The following is a 24,944-nucleotide window of genomic DNA, read 5'->3' on the forward strand; positions in this document are numbered from 1 at the left end:
GTCAATTAGGGAATTTCAGACCTTCTAAAGAGGGTCATCTGGGGTGTTTCATGTTAAATAATGTTCCTAAGTTTTTGACTAAGGAGAACCTGTGTAGACCCTGCCCTAACCACATTCTGAATGTGCAGGCAAAACAGACTTTTCTGTCTACTTTTTTATTCCACTTTCTTTAACTTCTTATCTCACTCTTATAGCCTCCTATGGCTCATTCTCAGGGTGTCTGATGGATCAGCCATTCACCTGTCATTTTTTGCAGTCTTCTATGTGCTCCTCAGCCAGCAAAAAGACCTCAAGCTGCCTTTTCTTATACTCTCACTGTACTTCAGGTATTATGTCCAGAGGTGGACACCAGAATGGCCATAGTGACAAGGCCTGTATTTGAGTCTCAATGACCTGTTCTGTCTACTCTATTGAAGGGACAGTTCCACTTTCCTGCCAAAACCTTGCGGGGCATTGTTATTCACTGCTTGATACCAGCCTGAAGTATTTAGGCCTCTCGGGCTGCAGTAGACGTCTTCAGTCAAGTCCAGACTCCAGCTCTGAAAGACATCAACTTGGAGATTTCTTTTCACACCGCTGTCAAGCTCCACAAAGTAAATGTGTTTTCCGACCTTGCTTTTCCCAAAGGACAGCTGCTCCAGACACTGACCACACTAACCATAAGAAATGGGTTTAGGCTGGAATTGAGAAGATTTCCAACCTGTTTTTCAGCCCACAGTGGCCTGTAACTGCAACAGATGTTCCTCAGTAGCTAACCCTTCTAGACAGCAGTCATGTCCCCCCGTGTTTGCGTTATGAAACTGAGCAAGCCAGTCTCATGTCATCTTGTCTATAATATGTGTTTTCCTTTCCTGTAACCATCCTAATTGTCCTTTTTGGAACTAGCATTAGTTTCAGTTAAACTTCTTTTAAACACAATTGACTGGAATGGTAGGGAATATGCCTGATGAATGGTCAATGGGCTCTTTTCTACTTCTTTCTCTTCACATGAGAAACACTGCTCTCAGTGTATCTTGTGTGTGCATGCGTGCATGTGATATTTGCCATTTGTAGCTACCCAGAAATCAGTTTGTATACCAAGACCCTTGGTTGCTTCCAACCAGTGATCTCTTTATTTATTATTATTATTTTTTTTTAAAGTATTTATTATTCCCCAGAATCATGGCCTTGCCCATCTATAATATTGGCGTCTGGATTTTATTTTATTTTTCTGCTGCAGTGACTGCATCAGACTGCTATGTGCGCTTGTGGCTGCCATCTGCTTCAAATGAAAAGCTTCAGACCAAAACTATCAAGAATTCGGACAACCCTGTCTGGAATGAGACTTTCTACTTTAGGATCCAGAGAGAAGTTGAGGTATTTAAAAAAAAAATGGGAATTTTACAATTTTGAATTGCTGGGAGTCCACAATTGACTCCTCGTTGATCAAATGTGCTAAATAACTTAAGACATCGCTTATGAGATGGAATTTCCACCTGATTTGTTAGCACAAAACAGCAGATACACAGAGTAGCATTCCCCTCAACAAGTTGTAGACATCTGTGATTTAAATTCCTATATCTGAGCTAGTCTGGATTCCCTATGTTGTCTCCTGAGGGATGTAAGTACTGCTGTAGCATGTCTCATCTCTGAGCTATTTTGAATGGTTAGAGTGCAATGAGTATTTCATCTGCTGGTTTTAATGGAAGGATAGAGGAGTTGCTGCATAGTTAATAGAACTTTGAGGATGAACAAACTTAATAAGTGCATTCTTTGGGTAGGTTATCAGAAGTGGTGCAGAGCACCAAACATCTCTGTCTTGGAATAGTGAGATTGCTGATGGCTGTTGTCTTCTACTCCATGATATATTTCCCAGGGCTGGATTTTAATGATTCAGTTCCACATTACCAGACTCCTGAAAGCACAGGTTCCATTATTCATACCACTGTGCTAGTCAATCAGCTACAAGTCTGTAATCATTTTATTTATATTTTTTCCTGAAAACAGCGGGTCAATAAGAGTTCGTATTTATTTTCTTCTACTACCAGAACATTTTAGAATTGGCGGTGTGTGACGAAGATCCACTCACCAAAGATGACATGCAGTTCACAGTTCTTTTTAATATTGCTAGAGTCAGACCTGGAGAAAGAGTCCGTGAGAAGTTTGCTTTGAAATCAGAGGTAAGGTCTGAAAATACATGGAATTATTTACTTTCCATGTTGGCTTTTGTGTTAGATAGAATTTGGGTCTGCATCATCAATATCTCAAGTCAGTTATCATTGTGGTAGATTCTTGTGATTTTATTAATCTGTTTTCACAGATTCAGAAAATGAAGTGTGTTCTATACTGTGCCACCATCTCTGTGCAGGCGAAATAGATGTTAATAGCTAGCATCTGTAAATACAGTCACTTTCATAATTTATAATCCCTCAAACAACTTTCTTACTTTTTGGCTTTGTTTCACGTTTCCTATGCTTAGAGAACATTTCCCCTTGATGACTTCTTATTAAAAACTTGAAGATAATCAACTAACCACTTGAATTAATGATTCTTTCAGGCTTTTCCTGTTAATGTTCATATTGGATTTCTTCTGTTTATTGAGGTTTTCATAGCCAATAGGTAAGGGATGCCTGTCCTACTAGTATTTTTTAATAAGGAAGAGAGTTGTCCAGTGAACAAAACTGAGATAGTTCTGTGACAGTTCCTGGGCTTCTGTGAGTTATGGCTGAGGTACTGCTGTACACTTCCAATAGTAAAGAGACAGTCCATACCAGAGCTTCAGCTACTTCCTGAATGCTGAGAGCTCTTAACAGGGATTCCCCGCCATGACTCTGCAGGCTGGTGGAATGCACTTCTCAGCCACTCACTGAATCACTGGGAAATGTTAATGATTCAATAACCTCCTTGGTTGGGAGTGTTCTTCTCCCCTTCATCTCTGCTGGATTCAACATGAATGTAATTTAAATGGAAATGACAGCAGAATTTGTCACGTTTGTTATTGAGTGTCAACGCTTTTATGCTGGGCAGACCATCTTCGCAGAAATTCATTTTATTTCTGTTTTATCCAAGCTTTTCCACTCTAGGTCTTTGTAAATTGTATAGTTCTACATATCCCACAGTGGTAGAGTATTAATCTTACATGCATTTCCTGCAATCTCAGCTTTGGAAAGAAGTGACATACAGATTATTTGGTAATGTTAACAGAAGAGACATCAGACATGATACTGAAATGCTTTTCAAGTTTCTTGTGAATGGCTTATCTCTGGAGGCGTTCTGAAGGCCAGGTTTGATGGGGATCCTGAGCATGGCATTGGGACTGGATGGCTTTGAAGATCCTTCCCACCAAAATTGTTCTATGATTTTGGGTGTCTCTACCAGTAAACTCTTGCGGTCTCCAATAATCTGTGTTTATTTTACTCTTTCATTTTTAGAAAGAGAGGTGCATTAAGAAATGGGAAAGTTTGGAAGTGGAATTCTGGATGGAAAAAATGTGAGTAAAATTACAAAGCTAAAAGGCATGTATCTGCCAGGCAGTGTAATAAGAAAGCAGAAATTCTTGCAGCTCTTCTTCCCAGCAGTGAGTTACTGTTCTGATTTTTTTGTTTGTTTGTTTTGCCTTAACTTCCCCAGCAAATTCTGTCTTTTAGTGTATTGTATACAAATCTTATCTTATATCCTGATTATTGTAATGCAGTAACATTGGCAGGATTCAATAACTTGCACGTGAGATGCATACAAGACATAACACTGTAACAGCTATTATCACTAATTTAATAATGCCATGAACACCGTGATGTTTCTAAAAGACCAGAAAACAAAATGTACGTGGAGTGGTGTAGATAGCATTAGATAGATCATTAGGTGATAGCTTAGTTAAACTACAAAAACATGCAATCTGCAATTAATACAATTACAATCCCCCCTTCTTCAAAGTGATAATCAACATTGTAGGAGAACAAATTCAATAAGATAAACTTCTCTCTCTTTTAAATGCTTTTGGAAGTAATGTAGTCCATTTAAAACTGACTAAATGCATGATTAGAACAGGCAGCTGTGAGTTGGAAAACACTCAGAAAATCTATTCTTTTATGAGGGACACCTTAAGAGCTAGTGTAAGTATCTCCTGCACGTGTGGAGTCAGTCTCAACCAGATTGAAGTTCAGAGTAAGAAGCAGTTCTTAGAAGTTGGACTGAGCAAATGCAGACTAGAAATAAATGGAAGATTTTTCACAGCTCAAGTTACTAGAGGTGTAGGGAATTCTCCATTTTTGGAAGTGAAACCAAGTTATTTGAAGATAAATGCATTCTGCAGAAGTTAGAGAGCTGGATGTGCTGCTTTGTAAAATATCCTCGGCTTTGTAGATGGTCAAAGATCACGTACTGCATAACTTCAGTGGTCCTTTCAGATCTATGAAAGCACTTAGGAATGTGTGCAACTTGGTGCCATGGGAATATTAGCTGTAATGAGAGGTTCTGTTAGTAGACTCTATAGTTATTTAATTCCATGAGTAACTCCAACCATTCAGTGACAGATCTGGGTCTTGCAAGGTGAGATGTTAGGGACAAAGTTTTTGTTACTTACCTTTGTGTTTTTCCAGTCGTACCTATAGCCCAATGGGAGCCAATTCTAATTTGCCTTTCTCTGGGACCAGTTGTAAATTGTTGTCTAGATCAGTCAAAGATGTCTTTCCTAAAAAGTATTTGGAGAGTACATTATTAGTCATCTTTGCTTTTCCCCAAGCCATGTGGCCATTTGGTAAGGGCAGTACATGATTCCAAATTAGACGAGTTCACCTTTTTTTCTTGTAGTTTTAAGAACTGATATTTTTATGGGCTCTTCTGTTAGGTACTGCGTTTTGGCTCATGTGTTTAGCAGATGGTCACATAGTGCACCTTTCAGGAAGTAAAGAATGGCACGAATGTAACTATATTCAGTTTTACACAGGAAGTAATGCAACTGCTATTAAAAATAGTGGATTCTCACAAATTGTTTCTTTTTTGCTTCTTTTTAGTCCTGGCCCTCCAGAGTATGTCATTACCAACGATGTCCTAGTGGTAAGATTCATGTTTGAATTTAGCTTGGCGTTACTTTTCCTCTATCTTCTCTTAATCTTCTCCCTTTCTCTCCTTTTCCCTCAGCCATCTGATATTTTACAGGGAAAACATAATTGAATAGAGCATGGTCTACATTATATATTACAAATATGGGACAGTTTCCATTTGTTACGTTTCCCTCCTCATGGAATAGAAACTGTTTCTTGAAGTCCTCAAGTATCAGTATTTTGACCAGTCACAGTTTGCTAATGTTACAGAATCCATTTTTGTTGGCAAAGTGAAATATTGTGTTTCAGATGATGCAATATGGCATTTGGCAGGAAAACCAAAGGTTTTGACAGCTATGAGTCTACAGAAGACTCCAATAACTCAGAGATTATCTAATCTAACAGCTTTTTGGGACACACGCTTTTTAATAAAGAGCTATTTAAGTTGTTGAAACAGAGTCCTCTTGTGATATGTCAGCATGTGGTCCATTACCTATCTCCTCAGGCTGGCCAAGCAGCTAAAGAGTACAAAGTACCTCATCCCAACAACTCCAAACCTACATGTGATTTCCAGATGCTAGCCTTTAATACACCTGTGGTAAAATAACACCTATTCTGTTCTTTGCCCCTCATTTTCTGTGTGAGGTATGAGAGCTGTAATGATTGGCATGTGTTGTTGGAAAACTGTCCTGGCATGAGTTATTAAAGGTGAACTGGAATGACTCAGGTGGAGAGTAGGATGGAATAAATCCGTGATCTCCCTACATCTGGACTAGCAAGAAGATGCCTTGTAGACTAATCATGACCACAATACACAGAAATTCATCATCAAGTGGTTTCCTTCCACCTATTCTAAGTAATTACCAGATATGTATGTAGCTGTGTTTGGACAGCAGAGTGTAGTTCAAAGATTCTTGATTTGGGGATAACTTGAGCAGGTATAATCACCTCTGGCAATGCACCATTGTATGGACAAGCTAGTTGTAAAGCATTACAATTGGTCTACTGTCCTGGGATAATGAATTTAATCTTCTGCTGCTAGATTGCTTCTAGCACTGAGCCCAGTTTAGCTTGATTCTGTATTATACCTAATGACTGCTTACATGATGGTTCATTTTTTTGCTACAGTCATAGCATTTACTATTTTCACACATTTCCACTTTTGTCTTTTACAGTCCCGTGAAGTTTGGTGTTTGGAAGTACAAGTGGACCATAGTGAAAGCAGGAAATATTTGCGAGGTATGCAGATTTCTCTGAAGTGAGGATGCAACCAGATCATAAGCATTCAGGTCCAGGTAGAGGCACTTCAGGATACAGAGACAACTAATAACCTCCTAAAGGCAATGAAATTTAGTACAGTGAAAGTTCCTGAACTTGTCTCTAGTTTAACTCTGCATCTCTGGTGTCTCTCCCTTGAAACTATCAAGTTTGGACACAGCAAATTTTGCTGGTGGAAATATGAGAGAGTGCTGACACTGGGAGCACTTCAAGCTATTGGGTAAATACAGGAATACCAATTCTCATACCAGGGAGACTTGCCAGTGTGTGAATTTACAGAGGATTTACCACAAGAAGTAAATACCAACTTTGGTAGCTGTTTTGCCTGGACAGCTCTAACATTCTCTAAACAAATCTGTTTTCACTAGAGGGTAAGAATCTTGTGCTTACGGTGCCTGCATCTCATGAAGGAACACAGAAAGCTACAGAAGACACAAATACCTTCTACTTCCATTGTGTGAAGGCTTGGGAGCCAGTTCTAAAAGCCAGGCTACAGGTAACATGTACTGGACCATACTGATTTTCATACTACCTGCTTATTTTCACTGTCATCAAAACAATGGGGAACTGGACTATTTTCATTTTGTACATAAAATACACCCTTTTTTGTTTTTTGCAGAAAATTTCTGATAAGGAAGATGACACAAACAATTTAAGTGACACCTTAACAGTACCACTGAAATTTCTCCCTGTTGGGCATAAAGTGAAAGTAACCCTCCCTGTAAGACATGTAAGTGCCTCACCATTTATGAGACCTTTTGGAGAGATGGGTAAAGTAACCCTCAGTATTTGACACAATGTCATTTGAAAAAGAATTCCTTTAGGCTGGGTGAATAAAAGTTTTCTGTGAGAAAGGGTTGGTTTTCTCAGAAGTATTAATTTTCTGACAGTAAAATCAATAATTGGGGTTTCACCCTGACTAGTTTTAGTTGCATATGTCTAAATTTAAAGACCAACCTCTAGTACCGTTACACAGTAAAAGGAGAACGTTCAGCAGCAAGAGTTTGAGATGTCCCAGTCTGTCTCTATTGTCTGTATGAAATCCAGGTGGCTGGCTCAGTCTGTATACCTAAGCTTTAGGTGGAAAAAGTAAGATAACTTGACTCTTAGTTTCAAAGAACAATTCTGTCACATTCCTCTATGTGTACAATGTTGATCATAAGTGGTGGACAAGTACAACTCTAAATTGCTTTAAAAGCAGAAGTAACACAGCTGTATGGACTGGTGAATCTCTAAACAATAGCTAGACATCTTTTCTCACACATTGCAGCAAATGAGAGGCAAAAGCAGGAGGAAAATTTCTTCGCAGCGTTGCTCCTATAGAGAAGGGAGAATGAACATTTGTTCCACAGCAGGTGATTCTTGTACCTCCTTAGCTTTTTGAAAGCATATGGTGACTTGCATTTCCTCTTAGTAACGCTGTCTGTAGCTGGATACTGTTCTCCATACTCAGGAATGAGAGGGTAGCTGTATGTGATACTGCTGCTGGATTAAGCTGGTTCATGGAGTGAGGTGGGAGTCCTGTTCACAGCCTGTTCAAGTAGCCCCTTCATTGCCTCTGCCTCTTTAGAAAATGTTCGGTTTTTTTTTGCTTTCCTGACAAATTTTTCCCAAAAAACTATGTGCAAGATGGTGGTAGTGCTGGGGCATTCAAGGAATCACTGAAAATCTAGATTTCTAAACTTTCTCTTCACGCAGTCATTTTCATTCCTGCTCACATTTCTTTTTTTACAGAATGTGCCACTGCAGTTGTACCTCCAATTGAATGACTGGTAAGGAGACTATTTTTTTCTTTGAAAGTTTTATTGTTCTTTGAACAGTGTATTCTGGAGCAGAGAATCCTTCATTTAGATACAAGGAATGCAAAAGACTTGGGGCAAAATATGTCAACAGTTAAGTCATCATAAAACAGTCACCACAACAGAGCAAAGTTAGATGCCTCTGGGGCAAGAGTCATGCTAAGATGCCTCCTCCCCCTACCTTGAAAAAAAAAAAAAAAGAATTTTAAAGGAACTTAGTCAGATGTCTTTTGCTTCAAAGAACCAAAGACTGAGATTGGAGACTTCTTCCAAAGGGATAAGCAGGAAAAGGCAGAGGGAGAAGGAAATTTGACTGGAGCAAAACATCCAGATTCTGTACATTACTCAAACTGCATAAGTATTCCTGAGAAAATATGTTTGTGGAACCAGTGATATGAATAAAAATAAGCATCATTTAGGGAAGATGAAACATTAAACAGTAAAATAATGAGACAGAAAACAAATGTAAACAAAATTGTTTGGAAACGTCTTTCACCATACCATTTCCATGGAGATCCATGGTAAAATCCCCTTGAAAGAACTTGTTAGGTTCAGATGAACCTTTGCTTAGATCTGTGAAGGAAACATAGAAAGAACTAAGCCAACAATGCTACTGAAGGATACACAGAAGTCTTTCTTTCTTATTTGCTGTTCTAAGCTGGCAGTAAAACTTAGACTGAACCATCAGATCAGAAAATAATGAGACCATATAGAAGCAAAACAGTTGATTTCTTTGCCACTGGAATCTGCGTTTCTGCTTGTAAATCTGAACAGTGTATCATGATCCTTTATGGTGTTTAATAGACTACAGTTGCTGAAAATAGACTCATATGCATTTTCAATCCTAATCCAATGCCTCTGGATTTATTTGTGTTGCAGCACAGAAAAACTTGATGTGCGCTTAGGATACGATCTGTGCCGAGAAGAGCAGGAATTCTTGCAAAAAAGGAAGAGAGTGGTTGCCAGTGCCCTGAAAAGGGTTTTTCATCTGGAAAGAGATCTACATGAACATGAGGTCTGTGAGCTGGAATCCAAGCGTAGGGTGTGGGCCTATTGAATTAGGATTGATGCAACTCCCCACAAACCTTCTAGTAGTTTTTGCATGCTGATGACAAACCCATTGATTTGAATGGCAACATTACTGAAGTTCTCAGAGTGGCATATCCCATACTCATCTAAAATTTCAACTTAGCTATTCAGGCTTTCATATTCTTCAATAGGTCAAATTCCCAAAGTTATAATATATCTTTCTTCAAGGCCAGAGTTTCCAACAATGTGGTGCAGTCTGTTGACACAAAATGAGACATTGGTACATTTTGTGAGATGACAGACAACCAGGCAAACCCAAAATAAATAGGAAAACAGGAGTATTTGAAATTGACTTCAAGTGGAAATTTATGAAATCATTGTAATGTTCCTTCTTTAGGATTACATATTTTTTTCATTTTCCAAACACTATTCACAAAAAGTGGAAATTCTTCAGGATGGAGAAAGAGCCCTTTCTAACAAATTCCAGCTGAAGTACATTCTGTTGCCAAGATCCAGGGTGAAATTTAAAGTGAACATTTATATTCTTGATGTAGTTTTATTTGTTGAATGGATGCTGTCCAAAGAATCATTCTTTTAATTAATATATATTTTTTTCTAAATCCTATTCATGACTTCCTTGAATCCATTCTTAATTACATTTGCTGCAGTTTTATTATTTATAGTTGTATTGTTATCTGTTGTAAATTACTGCAATAAAGAGCAAAGGGAGCAAGGAGATTTAGAATCACTGCATCTCATCCAACCTTGGAGATTGTGGGAACTCTCTGAGTATCTGGAGATTGATTAAAATAAGGTACTGGTAAAGGCTGTCTAAGCACTGATTTAATTTCAGTGTCCTCCAATGAAGTCTGAGGAGGAAATTATAAGAGCTGTAATTAGACTTTCCAAGTAGGCAAGTGAGTAAGTTTTTGAAGATGATATTTATGTTTTGAGCAGGTCCCAGTAATAGCTGTTATGGCAACAGGCGGAGGCCTCAGAGCAATGTCAGCTATGTTTGGCCATCTCTTAGCTCTTCAGAAGCTAAATCTGTTGGACTGTGTTACCTATCTCACTGGGGCTTCTGGCTCAACATGGTGAGTAAGAGAAGATGTGACTTACTCTTGGAATGTCTGTGACGCCGCATTTCTTTCAAAGTCTCACACTGTTAATAAGTGAACATAATTCCCTGGTAAAGCTATTTACCATCGGCTCTTTAACATAACTTCTCTGCTTTAATGACAGCGCAAGGGTAAATACAGTATTTCTTACTAAGAAATAGATGATTTTCTCACATTTTTGTTCTGTAGGACCCTAGCAGACCTGTATGAACACGCAGATTGGTCACAAAAGAGTCTGGAGGGGCCACTCAGAGCAGTAAAAGCACAGGTGACAAAATGCAAGCTAAACCTTATGTCTATGGAGCATCTGAAGTATTATCACAAGGAACTTGCTGAAAGGGCAAAAGCAGGACACGTCTCATCTTTTACAACGCTGTGGTCACTTGTTCAGGAAATGTTCTTACATGGACGGGTATGTACCACACCACCAGGTATGTGGTCCTGCCACGCATTTAGGAAATATCCACTCATTTGCTGTAGCATCTCCCACTTTGATTGCATGTTACAACGTGTGGAACAAATCCAGAGTGACTGGTGCATCCCTGTATGACTTGTAAATAATGGCAAAGGATTCTCTAGCCAGGACTTTCTGGAGTAGCTGATGGTTTGTCAATGCCTCTGAACCAAGGTGCCAAACAGATAATAATTTAAGTGGGCAAATATTCAGAAAGAACTGAACAATTTACCCCTGAAAAACCAAATCTTTTAATGTCTGTTTCTTTTGGGGCACTTCAGAATTAGAATAAACTGCCCTCATGTGATAATTAGTCTGAATCTTTGTAAAGATCTGTGGGATAGAGACAGTCAATGTGCTTAGATATTAATGTGCAGGTTAGTAGATATCCAAAAGAGAACCACGAAGGAAAGTTCAGAACGAGAAAGAAGCAGTTTTTTAAAGGAGATGTGACTCACAGACTCCTCTGAGTAATAAAATATCTGTTGTCTATCAGTGCTCATATAGATTGTGTCAGTGGTTTTAGCTCATGTTCACTGTGATTTTTTTTTTATCCCTTTGATTAGCCAAGGAAGTACAAACTCACAGACCAGCGCAGGGCATTGGAGTATGGGCAAAACCCATTGCCTTTCTACGCAGTCCTCAATGTCAAAGAGGAAAAGTTCAGTACTTTCAAATTTAGAGGTAAGTATTCCAAGTGTTTATTCTGACTCTTAGTAGGAAGTAAAGAGAATTTATAGGGTGGCAATGTGTATATCTCAGGGGAATACGGAAGGATTGCCTCTGTTGCTTGCCCTGACTCAAGATTCATCTTTTAATGAAGTATTTGTCTTTCTTGCAAACTGCTGGGTGTTGATTAGAAAAGGCAGATCTGCTGAAAAACATTCTCTGGCACAAAAAAGGCATTTCTGAAGTTGTGGGATGAAGTTCTAGTTTTGCCAAAGACACTGTGAGTGAGTGAGTGAGTGAGTGAGTGAGTGAGTGAGTGAGTGAGTGAGTGGGTGAGTGAAAGCAAATCATACGATTTTTTTTTTTGCTTCAGTTCCACATCTATGAAATGGCTGTGATTGTTCCTTTGTTTGTAGAGATTGTAGTATAACTGTCAATTATCTAAAAGACAATCTGTAGAGTGGAGTATGATTGCTATATGGGTGTGATATGACACCCTGTAGACTATATTCAGCAAGAAATATTGAAGTAATCAGATACTAAAAAAACCCAAACATTTAATACTTAGGTTTGTGGCTGCTGTTCCACAGTAATACCTACGCAGGGCAGCTTGAATCAGGAAACTGCATGGCCATGTCCACACTGTGATGCTTTCTAATTCTGAGCTGATGTGTCTTCGAGCTTCTCTGTTGTATCATGTAGACTGACATGTTTGGTTTAGTAGATTTTTCATACTGGTCATTCCTTGAGGGTTGTATCACAGTTGTTTATTGTTTGATGATGTTGAGTTAGAGAGATAGGTGGGTTCCCAGAATCTTTATATAGCAATATGAGTCTACATTTTTAATGCTAATGTTAGACTCTTTCTGAGTTGGAAAAAGCTAGTGAGTGAATACTCTCAGTTCTTATGGAACTAGACAGTGTAGTTTGCAGTACAAACTAGTGATAGCACTGAGCTGCCGAGACCAGCAAAGTTCATGAAACTTTAGATAGCTGTATCCAAGGGGTAGGCTTTGTTTCCTTATTCTGTAGGACATTAAACGTAGCATATGCCAATTCTTTTGTAGAGTGGGCTGAGTTTTCTCCTTATGAAGTGGCCATACCAAAGTACGGAGCCTCCATTCGTTCAGAATATTTTGACAGTGAGTTCTTCATGGGAAGGCGAGTGAAAAAGCTGCCAGAATCTCGGATCTGCTATCTAGAAGGTGACCTAAAGTGATACCTCTTATTTTGTTACTTTGCACTGCGTGGTGAATGGTCTGAGAGTAGTTAGCCCTTGAGGAAAAACACTGAATTGTTTTCATTATTAAGCTTCAACTCTTCTACTTAAACTATGACATAACAAGGTCAATTCATACAAATTCATACCAGGCCAACAATCCATAGCATTGATACTTATAATTAAAAAAAACCAATTAGTTGAAATAGCCAACAGTTAACGTGTTGGTTCAGTATTTTTCCCATGTGATTTGACTTGCAGGTCTTTGGACAAACATCTTTACCAGGAATTTGCTGGATGGCTTGTACTGGTCCTCAAATTCAAATGAATTCTGGGAGCGATGGGCCAAAGATATGGTAGATATAGGTAAGGGTTTCAAAATCAGTATTCATTTTTGACCAGACTGTGCCTTCTGTTAAGGAGGTGAATAAGGAAAATACACCATTGCAACTGTTTGTGAATAATCTCTCACATGTTTTCCCTAAACTGGTATGTGTTGTATTGCATCATTCTAGACCTTCCGGTATGATTTCCATCTGTATCACAATGATAACCTTGTGATGTTTTCCTCTTACAGTTATTTTATTTTTAATTCCCAGAGGCACATTTCATGCTAGTTGCAAATGTTTTTCATTTAGAATTTATTCATGATCTGTTAAATGACTCCTGTGACTACAAATGAGAAGGGTGGCTCTTGCTTTTAGACAGAAGTACAAAGAAAGTATGTAAAAGGCAAAAGGCATGCTTGTTTTAAACAAAACCAAATATCTCTGTGTTCAAATGATCGTGTGCATACATTTTTCAACAGATTGCAGGAAATGTGGAGGGAAGAACAGCTAGCCAGCAGAAGTGTCTAGCAGAACAGATTACACCTATTTTTTTCTCATGATTCCTTTTCTATTTCAGAGAAACATTCTCCTGAGGAGGATACCACTATCATTGAGCCTCCATCTTGTTTGTCGGGGAAGTTGTATGAAATGTTTCAGGACATTATAACGAAGCGGCCACTACTGGGAAAGTCTCATAACTTCCTGAGAGGCTTAGAATTTCATAAGGATTATGTCCACCAGCGAAAATTTATTGAATGGAAAGGTAACTGCAACAAAGATTTAGCTGCAGTGTGCAGGTAACATCTCAGATTGTTTTTTTTTAGACTTTGGAAATCTCTCTTTTAGAGATATTTGCTCGGGGTTTGGAAATCTGCTGAGATGGAACTATTTCACTGTGTGTGTTTCCTCAGAGTGACAGGTTAAAATGAATTAGTCCATGAGATGCTCTTTCACTTTTTGACGAGATTTGACGAGTCACAGCATGCTTTTCTACAGCAAGTGTGTCATTCTGCATAGGTATAGTAGTCAGAAGATTTGGAGAAATGTGAATTCTTTTTGAGGTCAATAAGCAGAGGTAACACTGGAAACACAAGGCAGCAGGTTATTGTGTTGGTCAGATGAAAGAGAAGATTGGATGCAAAAGCATGGTTGCTATGTGTATAGTATTAGATGATTTAGTCACCTGTCCTTAACCCTTCAGAAGCAGAAATAATAAAAACCAACCATAGAAAGTTAGAGCCACATAGATTTAGATTTATATTAAAAAAAAAAAAAAAAAGTGTGTAGATTTGATGTATAAATTAAACATCAATTTTCTATGGCCTGTACTCTGCAGGTGAACAAACAAGTGAAGTCATGGTTGTTTTACCTCAAAAACCATGAAAGTCTATGAAATGATATGCAGATAATGGAACTGAGCCTTTGAGCACCATAAATCTTCCTGTAATCCAGTCTTCATTTATGCCTTGAGCAGGTAGCAGTGTGGGAGGGTCTTACATTATTAATCTGATTTTAGCAACAAAATGTGTGCTTCTCTGAGTCCTTCCCTTTTGCAGTTTGTGTTTTGTCTCCTCTGTTCCATGTAAGTTACTACACCTTTTATGCCTGGCTGCCATTGCTACCCGAAATTTGCTGACAAGTGGCAAGAGGAGTGGAGCTTTTAGGGCCTGCAGAGTACTAAATGCTTTTCAGAAATGATAGTCTAATGGTAGGTGAAGTCTCAGGAATACAGCTCTGTCTTAAATACTTCCCCAGAGCTCAGATTAACCGAAACATTAAAAAGATTCATTAAATGGCAAGTGCAAAGCTTAGTTTTGGTGGTGATAAATTTGAGAACTCATAGCAGGCAATCATAGTAATACATTTATGGTAGTTTGTGCTGCTGAGGGAATTTCTGAGGAAGCACTTCTTCAAAGTCCCTTTTTGAAGGAAGTAGAGTTTTAAAATGGAAGTAGAGACTCTCCCGAGGAAAAGTCTGATCTTTAATTCATTTATGAAGCCATGAATAAATGCTGCACAGTTTTGTGTCCATGATAAGATATTGGGTGTAGTGAAATTTCAACTTAAAATATTCACCAGGCCAAATAGAAGTAAAAAGTACATTCTGTTTCTTCTTTGAGGAGGCAAGCAAAGAACTCTCAGTGCACCAGAATCCCATCATCCATAAATGCTAAAAGAAGCAAATAATTTTGTAAAGATCTGACACTAAGGGAATGAAAAAAATATGAGTTATTACTTCAAGATGCTGTCAAATGTTCCAGGCTATGGAATGAGCTGGAATTATTCTGCACAGTTTAAATCAACACTACAGAATGAGGCCAAGGAGGCAGAAAGATGTGCAGTATTTCTGCAATCAACATTTTTTTAAAATGCCTAAGCACAGATGTTTCAAGGAATGAGGGGTCTGCTGTAGGCTTTGCTACCTCCTTTTGTTGACTTGAAGGAGTCTCTTAAAACACTATTTTGATATTTATATCACAGCAAAAGGTTTCTTGTTCCATGAGACTAGAAATGGTAGTGGGCTTGCTGTCTACAGGGTGGCTGGTGGGTTTCGGACAGAGAAAAGAGAATCTAGCTATCAGATATTGGCTACTGATTTCAATATGTCAATTTCCATAATCTACTTTTTGCTGCTTTTAGAGTGTGTGTGAAATTTAATTAATTGAGGCAATACTTGAATACTTAAAGCTATTGGGAGAAAATCCTGTATGCACAATCTGATATTTTTTTCAACATGGCTAACATAATTTATATGAGAAGACATTGAAAGCAAGCTGAAATCAGAGTTTTCACCTCAGAAAATGCAGAAGTCAAAAAGGAGCAATACAAAAGAGCAGCAATGTACTGCATTTGTTAGATTTGTTGTTACATTGTGAAATTGTTTTTGTTGTTTGCATTTTTTCCCAGTTCTTAGCAGGGGAAAAAAAATCGGCTAAAGCCTGTATTCTGTGAAAAAACAATCCCCAGAGCAGCTGTGAGGCCAGTGGAGTCTGTGTCTCACCTGTCCTCTGCCTGGCTGCCTCACAGCCTGCCTTTGTGAGGCCACGTTTGTGGGGTCGCATTATGGAGGGAGGTGAGCTTGGTCTCGATGACAAAGGGCTGCCTTTACTGTGTATCACAGCTCTTTTGATCATTGCACTGCTAACTGTATTCATAATGTTTTTCAGACACCGTGCTGGACTCCTTCCCTAACAGTCTGACGCCACTGCAGAAATATCTTTGCCTGATAGATGTTGGCTATTTCATTAACACCAGTGGTGCAGCACTTTTCAAGCCAGAGAGGAACGTAGATGTCATTATCTCACTTGATTATGGTTTGGGGAATGCGTTCAAGGTAAGAAAATCAATATGATCTGTTCCTTGCAGCCCTGGTCAAATTCTTATTCTAAAGCCATAAGAGTTCATAGCCAAATTTATATCTGATACTCAAATATACTGTGACCAGCTACTCTAAAAGTGACTAATTGGTAAAGGTATAGAAGTGCTCTTTACAGTACAAAGGTTAGCTCCTGAGGTGAGTAATGGAGTTTCATGGAGTTCTGATGGAAAAGACTCAATGAAGCTCGATTGCTGTACATGTAGATATGTAGGTAACATGCTTACATTTTTTCAACTACATATTTCAGAGCATCTGCAGGTCCACTTGGGTGATCAGGAAAATTATTTCCCTTTATGTGTCTGTAGTGTGAGGGGGCATGGGAACTGATCAGCGGGACGAAGTATGTGGATACTTAATTTATTAAAACTTTCAAGTAAATAGTTGTCCAAATCTTGATCATATTCTTAAGAGCAAACCAGTCACATTATCTTAGAGGAGGATGGAAGCTTCCTTCAAGACCACAGCAATATAGGCTGATAGGCCTAAAGATCTTAGGCTCCTTTCTCTGTATTGGATCATGACATTCACTTTCTAGGATACTCTGGGTGTTGTAGTAGCGAGTGGCTGCTGAAGACAAGATTGTGATCTCCCACGTCCTGTCCTCATGACAAATTCTAAGAGTGGCTTTTGTCATTCCTTCCAATAGTTTAAAAAAACTCAATGGGGTGATAAGTGTCTTCTGACTTGTGGCATGTGATGGCAGAAAGTAGGGTTGTTCTATGGCTACTTTGGTCTACACCTAGACTGCAGTGTAATTCTAGGAACTGAATTAATTTGCCACAGTATTTCTGTGATACATCAATAAACCTTGTCTTAGTACTTCCTTTAAGGCAATGACGTTCTGTATCTACAGCAATTGGAGATGACATACAAATATTGCAAGATACAAAAAATCCCATTCCCCAAAGTGGAGATAAGTGAAGAAGAAGCAAAGAATCCAAAGGAATGTTACGTGTTTGAAGATGCAGAGGACCCGAGAGCACCCATAGTAATTCATTTCCCTCTTGTGAATGACACATTTAAGGAATTCAAGGCACCTGGTAAGTTTAGTCTTTTTACTTGGATTTGGGTTATTTGTCTTTCTACAGTATTGATCTTCTTTGTTCTTCCTAGCAATTTTGTAAGAGGGCACAGCCTTTGTGTGAGTGAGAGTATCCCATCTTCTACCCATCAGGGTCATTCATGCATATTTGCCTCTATCTCTGGGATATGAATGAGGATGCATTTGGGGAAAATTATGAACAGCGGCAACAGAGGTTAAGCAAAGCTCATTTTCTGATATGAGATTCACCACTTAACGCTTAGAGAGTGTATGTGTGAACAGATACTCCAACAAAATCATACTTAGAAACTGCAGACAAAGAGGAGGTGCCCAGAAGAGGGAACTGGGCTTGTTAGGTGGAAACTGGACATGGTTCAAATGGCACTGTGCCGTCAGGTGAGGCTGCTGAACAGAGGCTAGCTGATAAAACAAGTGTCTTAGGGGCATTTTATGTGAAACATGGATGAGATTATGCAGGGCAACACAGCTGCTGCAGCTTCTCAATGCTCCAGGCCTAGATGTGTGAGATGTGATGCTCACCTGCATGCCTCTGAGCAGGCACTGATTCATCGGTCAAGCTGAGAGCAGCTGATATGGGTGGTTGGGGGAGGAGGGACCTTAGCAACCTGTTTGTGTGAATTTCAAGTTTAACAGTAGAGCTTTTCAGTTCCAGATGGCTGAGAGACCCCTTGTGGAAATTATTGTGGGTATTTATTTTTTCTGCTTTTAACTATTTAAATTCTAGAAAAGAGAAAGAATTGGCTTGTGAATTTCCCATTTACAATGCCCTTACAGACTGCACTTTTCTGTGCTTGAGGTGGATGCAGCTGTATCTGGATGTGGATAGCACAGATAATAAGGCTCTCCAAATATCAGGAAGTTTGGCAAAGCAAAGCTTGGACATTTTTAATAGTCACTTCTGTTGTCAGTCTGGGCCCCACATACTGAAGTCTCATTGCCATGAAAACACTCAGTTACATAAAAAGCTGATGTGTATCAAGCAAAGCTCACTATGGTGGCTTTTCTCTTCATCCACAGGGGAAAAGCGCAGTCTCTCAGAGATGGAAGAAGGCAAAGTAAATCTGGAAAACAACTGTTCACCCTATTACCTCATTAGGCTAATCTACTCTCCTGAAAATTTTGACAAACTTGTGAACCTGAGCAAGTACAACATCCTCAACAACAGAGACCTGCTCTTTCAGGCACTTCAGAATGCTGTAGAACGGAAAATAAGTTGCACGACTTGGAATCTCCCCAGCCACTCTGGAGCTGGATATGCCTAGGCTGGGTTTTCATTCTTTTCCTCACTGAAGGCTACAACAGTCACATTACAATGAACTCATAACAATCACAGTCACATTACAATGCATCACAGTGTTCATGATTTGCAGGAGACTGAGAAAACCTGTACATTTCTCATCTTGCCTTGTTCAAGTTCCTGGCTTTCAAAAGAATTTATGCAATTTTCCTCACCCAAGTTTTCAGACCACAAGAGCCTCACAGTGTAGTTTTACTTGACAAGAAATGAGAGTCCTGGTTAGCAGAGACCTTTCAAGAATTTCCCAATGCTGTAAAAAACGGTGGTGGTTATAGCAATAGTTCTTTACATGTGCCTGTTCCCTCAATCCTGAGCCCATTATCAGTGCTTTTTGAATGATACAATTATTTACAAACCAAGTCCTGGCCATTTGCATTCAGTAATGTCCAGATTTTCAGCTAGGCTGAGCAGCAAGAATTTGCACTGAATTGGTGGGCTCAGCTCTGAAGTCAGGCCAAAGAGTCATACATACCTGTTAACAGCAGCCAATCTGCAGTGTGGACTGTTACATTTTATTTGGCTAATTCCCCTTGCTGATGTAGAAATTATTCCTTTATTCCATTCCCCTGCAAATGTTTGGCACAGAAATGCTGCTCCAGACTGCCACGAAGGGGGCAGTTACATTTCAAGAAGAGAAGACATGAGACTATGGTTCTTGCTTTCAAGTTTTGGCTAGAGGAAAAATTCCACTTAAGGCATGAGTGATTATTTTCGTTTATATGGGCAGTGCCTATATGAATTAAAATGTCAAGAGCTTTTGAAATAAAAAACTCAGGGTGAATAGTTACCATAGACACAAGTAACTACATTCAATTCAAGAACGATGACCAAGACCTAAGCTAATGCTTCTTACGGATGCAAGCTGAATGCAGGATAAAATAAGTAATGTAACAGAGTGCATAGTTACTGCATTTTCACAGCTAGATTTTTTTCCTCTTTACAGTCTTTATCCCTAACATCACAGGCAAGGTATTTTTAATAGGTGCTACGCTAAAATGGAACAGAAATAAAAAAAAGGAAATTCTTTTTCACACCTCTTTGCTGGAGGAAAATACTCAGAAAAGAACACTGCCTGGTTTTCATTTGCTTGGGATTATGGTAAGAAATACTGCCTTGATCTAAGAGCCTGGAATATTGCTACGGCTCTTCACAGCATTAAAAAGATGGTAGAGAAGGATACGGAGTGCACGAAACATAAATCAGAGAAGTTTCTAGGTTTCATAGCACTGAAGGAGTTGGGCCTGCTTTTGGCATATTTAATCCAAACACAGGACGTTCACAGAGGCCCAGGAAACTCCTGCACATTTCTTCTGTGTTGATATCTAGAATGAGTTGACTGAAAATTAAATGACTTAAAATTAAAGAAAGAGAAACAGATCTGCCTATTTGGTGTATGCAGGCAGTATCTGAGCTCAGAGGAGAACACCCACAAAAAGTTTCATTGCCTGAGCCCTGCTCCTACAAAATGCTGTCTTCTGTTGCAAGTAAAGGCAGTAAATAAGCCTCCGCAGTACTCCTTGTATGGGGCTTACTTGTTGAGTTGAGGAGCACTATGAGAAGAAAGAATTAATCACATATGGCTGCAAGAAAGACAGAAGGAGCTGTTCCGAGTTGATTTGAAAACTAAGAGGGGTATCTCAGAAAACAAAGTCTTACCAGCAGGATCTGTGACCTTCATGTAGGAGAATATGTCCTGGTGCAGTATGCCATAAGTGCAGGCAAATGCACACAGGAGCAGAGGCGGCTGTATGCTGTTTTACCTCATCTACCTAATTTTTACCTGCTGCTAAAAAAACCATTTTGTTCATGGGTACAATGAGTGACCCCTAACACCTGGAGATCTTGACAGCATGTAGCCAGCAGTGACACACCTTGAATGCACTGAGAAAACGGGCTCTGTGTGCTTCACCTACCTGTAACTGGGGCATGGTTTGTTCCTGCACAGTGCTGCTAATGCACACAGAGATGCCTGCTAAAATGTGAAAGAAATTGGAAAAAAACCACAAACCCAGAGTGGCCAGATAACCCATGGGAGTCAGTGGGGAACAGGTTCTCTGAGGGACTGTTAAACCCTGTGGTAGGATGAAGGAGGTCAAGGTGGGGTGGGGGGTGTGAAGATGTGTTGATGATCCCTTTGCCATGGAACTGTCACCCATTATCCTGCACTGCACACTGGGCCAGGGCTGCTGGTTACTCTCACAGCCAAACACTGTGCTGTGTGCCCCAGAGCCTCCTTGGGGTCCCGTGTGGTAGCCCTGTAGCATTAGAAGACAATACCTAAGTTTTAAATGCTTTCTGTTGCATTTCAAAGCCTGTAATTATGTGAGGTCTGCACCACTGCCTATAAGAAGGTGGCGTTAGTTTCTTTTTTGTTGCTGCGTGAAGCCGAGGGAGCTTGTTGTTGGTCTAACAGTGTGGCAGAAAGCCTTGGAGGGTGTTTGTGGGGGTGAAGTGTGGCGGGACTGGGACCTGCGGGCTCACCCACAGCTTGCTGGGGAATGGTGGCTGGCACGTGCTGTCCCCTCACTACAGCTGGGTTGTGTTTTAAGACATGCTCAGTCAAACAGCCTGAACCCACAGAACCAGAAAGTGTACTTACAGTGCGTGATGTGCAGCTGGTTAGTGTGTCCTGTGCTCAGGTCTGCTCCTCGATCCTGCTCTTCTTTCTAGTGGACACAAGTCTAAAGGAAAGGACCACTGAAATGTTGTGTGCTTGTTCCTCATCCCCGTGTCTTGCTTATGGACAGGTCAGTGCCTGCCATTGTGGAGTTATGTTTGTTTAACTGTTGAAAATGAATTCACGCCTGCAACGTGCCCATCCAAAATGCAACCCAGGTCACAGCTCTCAGATGAACATTCAGCTGGAAAGCCCCCAGAAACACAGAGCTTGCTATCTGCTGCTGAACACAGAGGAAAAAAACGTTTGTTCTTACAACTCTTAGCTATAGCTGTATAGAAATTGCTTATATCTATTAACTGCTTAATAATACAATCATTAAAACATAATGTTGCAAAAGAGCACCAGAACCCTGTCAGTTTTTATGCATTTCTTAAGCACAGGACTAGACTCTTTGTGGTAGCACCAGCACTGCTGCTGCTAAGTGCTTTGTAGAGCATTTACTGCTTTCAAGATGGGGTGGGAAAATCAGAGAGATGTTCTGTCTTACAGAAGCATTGAGAGGCTGGAAAAGAGCGGAAATATGAACTCCTGTGGCAAATAAATGCTCCTGAGAAGAATGACACAGGCTGGGTAGGAACACAGCTGTACTGAGCCGCAGCCAGAACACTGCTCCATTTCACTCTGAGTGATTAAATGTGTAGAGAAGCCTGCCTTTCACTGAGCTTTAGTATTATCAATTAAACAATGAGTTTAAAATAATAGAATCATAGAATGTAAGGTTGGAAGGAACCTTTAAGATCATTTAATTCTAGACCCCCTGCTGTAGGCAGGGACATTTCCTCCTAGACTGGGTTGCTCAAAGCCCCATGCAGCCTGGCCTTGAATGCTTCCAGGGAAGGCATCTACCACTTTGCTGGACAACCTGTACCAGTCTCTCACCATCCTCACAGTAAAGAATGTCTTCCTAATATCTAGTCTAACTCCTTCTTCCAGTTTGAAGCTATTTCCCCTTGTCCTGTTGCTATATGCCCCTATAAAATGTATAAAAACAACCTCCGTAAGTTTTATAAAAGTTTTTTTAACGTGTAGAAACAGCTAAAGATCAACTCCAAGTGAAAATGCACCCCTTTTTGTTACTGTTTTTTGTTACTGAAAACAGTTCCAGTAGAGGCACAGCAACAGAGAGGGCCAAACTGGCCAAGAAGCATGGTGATTTGCTCACTTTACTGGCTGCTATTGGAATAAGTCACAGCAAGAATTTAAACTCAAGGAGCTGCACGCACACCAAAAGCGTTTACATAAATCTGGGGCCGTGCACTCTTCGTTCTCCCACTGAAAAGTTAGTTGAGACAAAGGAGAGCAAAAACCATGCTTCAGAGTAGCTAAAACAGGACCCTTACCTGAGGAGCTAAGGACCTGAAGCTTTAGCTTTCACTTCACAAGGAAAAGCCTTAGCCATTGTACTATCCTGGGTGAAAAATAACTAATTTCTCCCCTGCTTGTGCTAGGTTTTCTTCAAGGGCTCAGAAACAGAGATAAGAAGGTGGAAAATAAGGCCCCAACAAAGTGTTACTCCTCGTGGTTGTGCCATACCTTAGCAAGTGGGGACCCAGCTCCGGCAGCCCCACCTGGCACTGCAGGGTTCTGTGGGGTGCGTCCAATGGTGCCTGGCTCAGCCCAGCACAGCAAGGCTGGCGTTGGTACCTCAGGTGACACAGCTCATCTGCAGACTGTTCTGAGTGTGCTCAGATGCTCCTCCCGTCTGGATCTGCTGATTGATTGGTTAAAAAGCTGTTTCAGAACAAGAAAAATAAAACTTAACTCTCCACAAGCCCATTGCAGGGGTGAACCTGCGGACAAGAGAGCATTTGGTCTCCAGACAAAAACTCATGCCCTGCTTCTATTGCAGGCCTGCCACTTCCCTACATTATTTATTATACCTCCTAGCCATAAGTGCATGAAGATGAAACTTGCAGCTGTATCACCTTATTGCATATCCAGGCAGAGGCACAGAGGAAGAAAAGTAAAAGCCACCAGCAGTCTCATGCCAGAGGCCTTTCTTCCAAGCTTTGACTTCTCCTGGAAAAGCACTGGCAGTCACATCTTTGCTCCAGGCAAGAATACATTTTTAAAAGCATACTGACTGTGTTCTCACCATTCAGTGAAAAAGGGTCTGGGACTCTAAGCAGTCCTGGTGTATCTGCACATTGGTTTATTGGTGGCAAAAGGGGTGGTGGAAGGAAAAACTAACATTCTTTTCAGGTCCAAAATCTCCCATTCCCAGAACAACCAAACCTGTGTAACATAGTAAGCAGCTGATCATGTTCATTGAGACAGCAGCTCTTGGCTTTCCTAAGGCATCATCTTACTGACCCATTTTCTTAATCTTAATGCCCATATAGTCTATTCAAAGCTGCAAGGTGCTTTGGGCAATGGGTTTAGCTTTCCGCTTCAAGCTTTCATTACTAATCAATTGGTACATGTAATAAAAGTTGCATAAAACTGTAACTCCTTGCAATGATAAACTACTCATCAGTGCATGCTGTGGAATGACAAATCCATGGAGAACTTTGAAAGAGCCAGGGGAATACTGAAAGCAGCAGGTTTAGCAATGTCAATGACATTGCCAACAAAAAACATACACATAACCTACAATAATGGGGTATAAACCAGTTCCTGAAAGTAAAACATTCGCAGGAAGAAAGAGAGAAATATCAAAGGATGGAGCAAAATCAGGTTATAATTGGAAAGCCAAACCAATCTTTGTGCCTCAGATAACTACGTGAGATTTTTTTTTTCAGTTTGTTCCTATCCGGTTCCTTGTAGTTGTAGTCAAAGTCATTCCCTTCCTTCCAGTGCTTCTGTAGGGAGGACCTCCTACTGCTGACATACACCACGGTATGTATCTTTTCTAACCCTCCTTGGGGCTTCTGGAGGGGAAGATTCTCTGAAATAAAGAATGTTGAAATATTTCATATGCATCTCAGTTCAAGAGCCACAGCTATTGTTGCCAGCTACTGGCTGCTTATTGAGCAATAGCAGCCTATGCCTTGGGGAGAGTGATGGTTTGTGCCTCCTAAGCTGCCTTCTCACTGCACTTTGAAGTGCCAGGACTTAAGTGAGCAGGTAGGGGCACGGGACTTGAAATGTAGTTTTTATAGGGATGAGGAAATGAGCTGAGCAGAGGTGGATGGAGTCCTCCTTTGATATCACATGCACCTGAGGCTTCTGCTTTGGGAACAATTGGTAAAAGCACAAGGACTGGGTGATCCAGCTGATGAAATCAGCAGGCTACTGTATCTATCCTATGAGGAAAAACACTACACCGTACTTTGCTTTAAAATATTGCCCTGTAATTACTAATGAGCCCTAGCTTACCTGTAGGTGTGGATGCCACTTATTCTTCAATTAACATACAATAATGGCAGGCTTCCATATCACAATCTACTTTTTTTCAAGGCCTCCCATGCCTCTGGCAAATGACAAAATATATTATTGCCTCTCTATTTGATCATTATAGTGGTAAACTTTATAGTGCAACACTGAAACAATTGCAGAAATGAATGTTGAAAATATTAACTATTTATAGCATAGCAGAATAATTTTGCAAATGTGCCTTTTTCTTAGTAAAACATCATGCTTGCTAACCAACAACATTACAACCCACCT

General features: G+C 40.0%; 1 protein-coding gene across 13 annotated transcripts in view; it reads left to right on the top strand.

The window, feature by feature from the left end:
- Positions 1-21,673, top strand: part of PLA2G4B (phospholipase A2 group IVB) — a 47,209-nt gene extending 25,536 nt beyond the window's left edge. For 10 of the 13 annotated variants that reach the window (XM_052696241.1, XM_052696249.1, XM_052696243.1 and 7 more), the window contains 19 exons: positions 417-593; positions 1,220-1,356; positions 2,028-2,159; positions 3,411-3,469; positions 4,992-5,034; positions 6,197-6,260; positions 6,668-6,795; positions 6,919-7,029; positions 8,034-8,071; positions 8,978-9,113; positions 10,085-10,221; positions 10,435-10,657; positions 11,266-11,383; positions 12,436-12,573; positions 12,849-12,953; positions 13,494-13,679; positions 16,084-16,250; positions 17,149-17,335; positions 18,376-21,673. In XM_052696241.1, the coding sequence (XP_052552201.1) occupies positions 417-593; positions 1,220-1,356; positions 2,028-2,159; positions 3,411-3,469; positions 4,992-5,034; positions 6,197-6,260; positions 6,668-6,795; positions 6,919-7,029; positions 8,034-8,071; positions 8,978-9,113; positions 10,085-10,221; positions 10,435-10,657; positions 11,266-11,383; positions 12,436-12,573; positions 12,849-12,953; positions 13,494-13,679; positions 16,084-16,250; positions 17,149-17,335; positions 18,376-18,620 (2,531 nt within the window). In that variant the 3' untranslated portion in view covers positions 18,621-21,673. The remainder of the gene's footprint in view (positions 1-416; positions 594-1,219; positions 1,357-2,027; positions 2,160-3,410; positions 3,470-4,991; positions 5,035-6,196; positions 6,261-6,667; positions 6,796-6,918; positions 7,030-8,033; positions 8,072-8,977; positions 9,114-10,084; positions 10,222-10,434; positions 10,658-11,265; positions 11,384-12,435; positions 12,574-12,848; positions 12,954-13,493; positions 13,680-16,083; positions 16,251-17,148; positions 17,336-18,375) is intronic. The other 3 variants (XM_052696252.1, XM_052696253.1, XM_052696254.1) reach the window with 1 other exon arrangement.
- Positions 21,674-24,944: the final 3,271 nt, after the last annotated feature.

The sequence above is a fragment of the Tympanuchus pallidicinctus genome, unplaced genomic scaffold, assembly GCF_026119805.1.
Source record: "Tympanuchus pallidicinctus isolate F22 unplaced genomic scaffold, pur_lepc_1.0 scaffold3, whole genome shotgun sequence".
Lineage (NCBI taxonomy): Eukaryota > Metazoa > Chordata > Aves > Galliformes > Phasianidae > Tympanuchus > Tympanuchus pallidicinctus.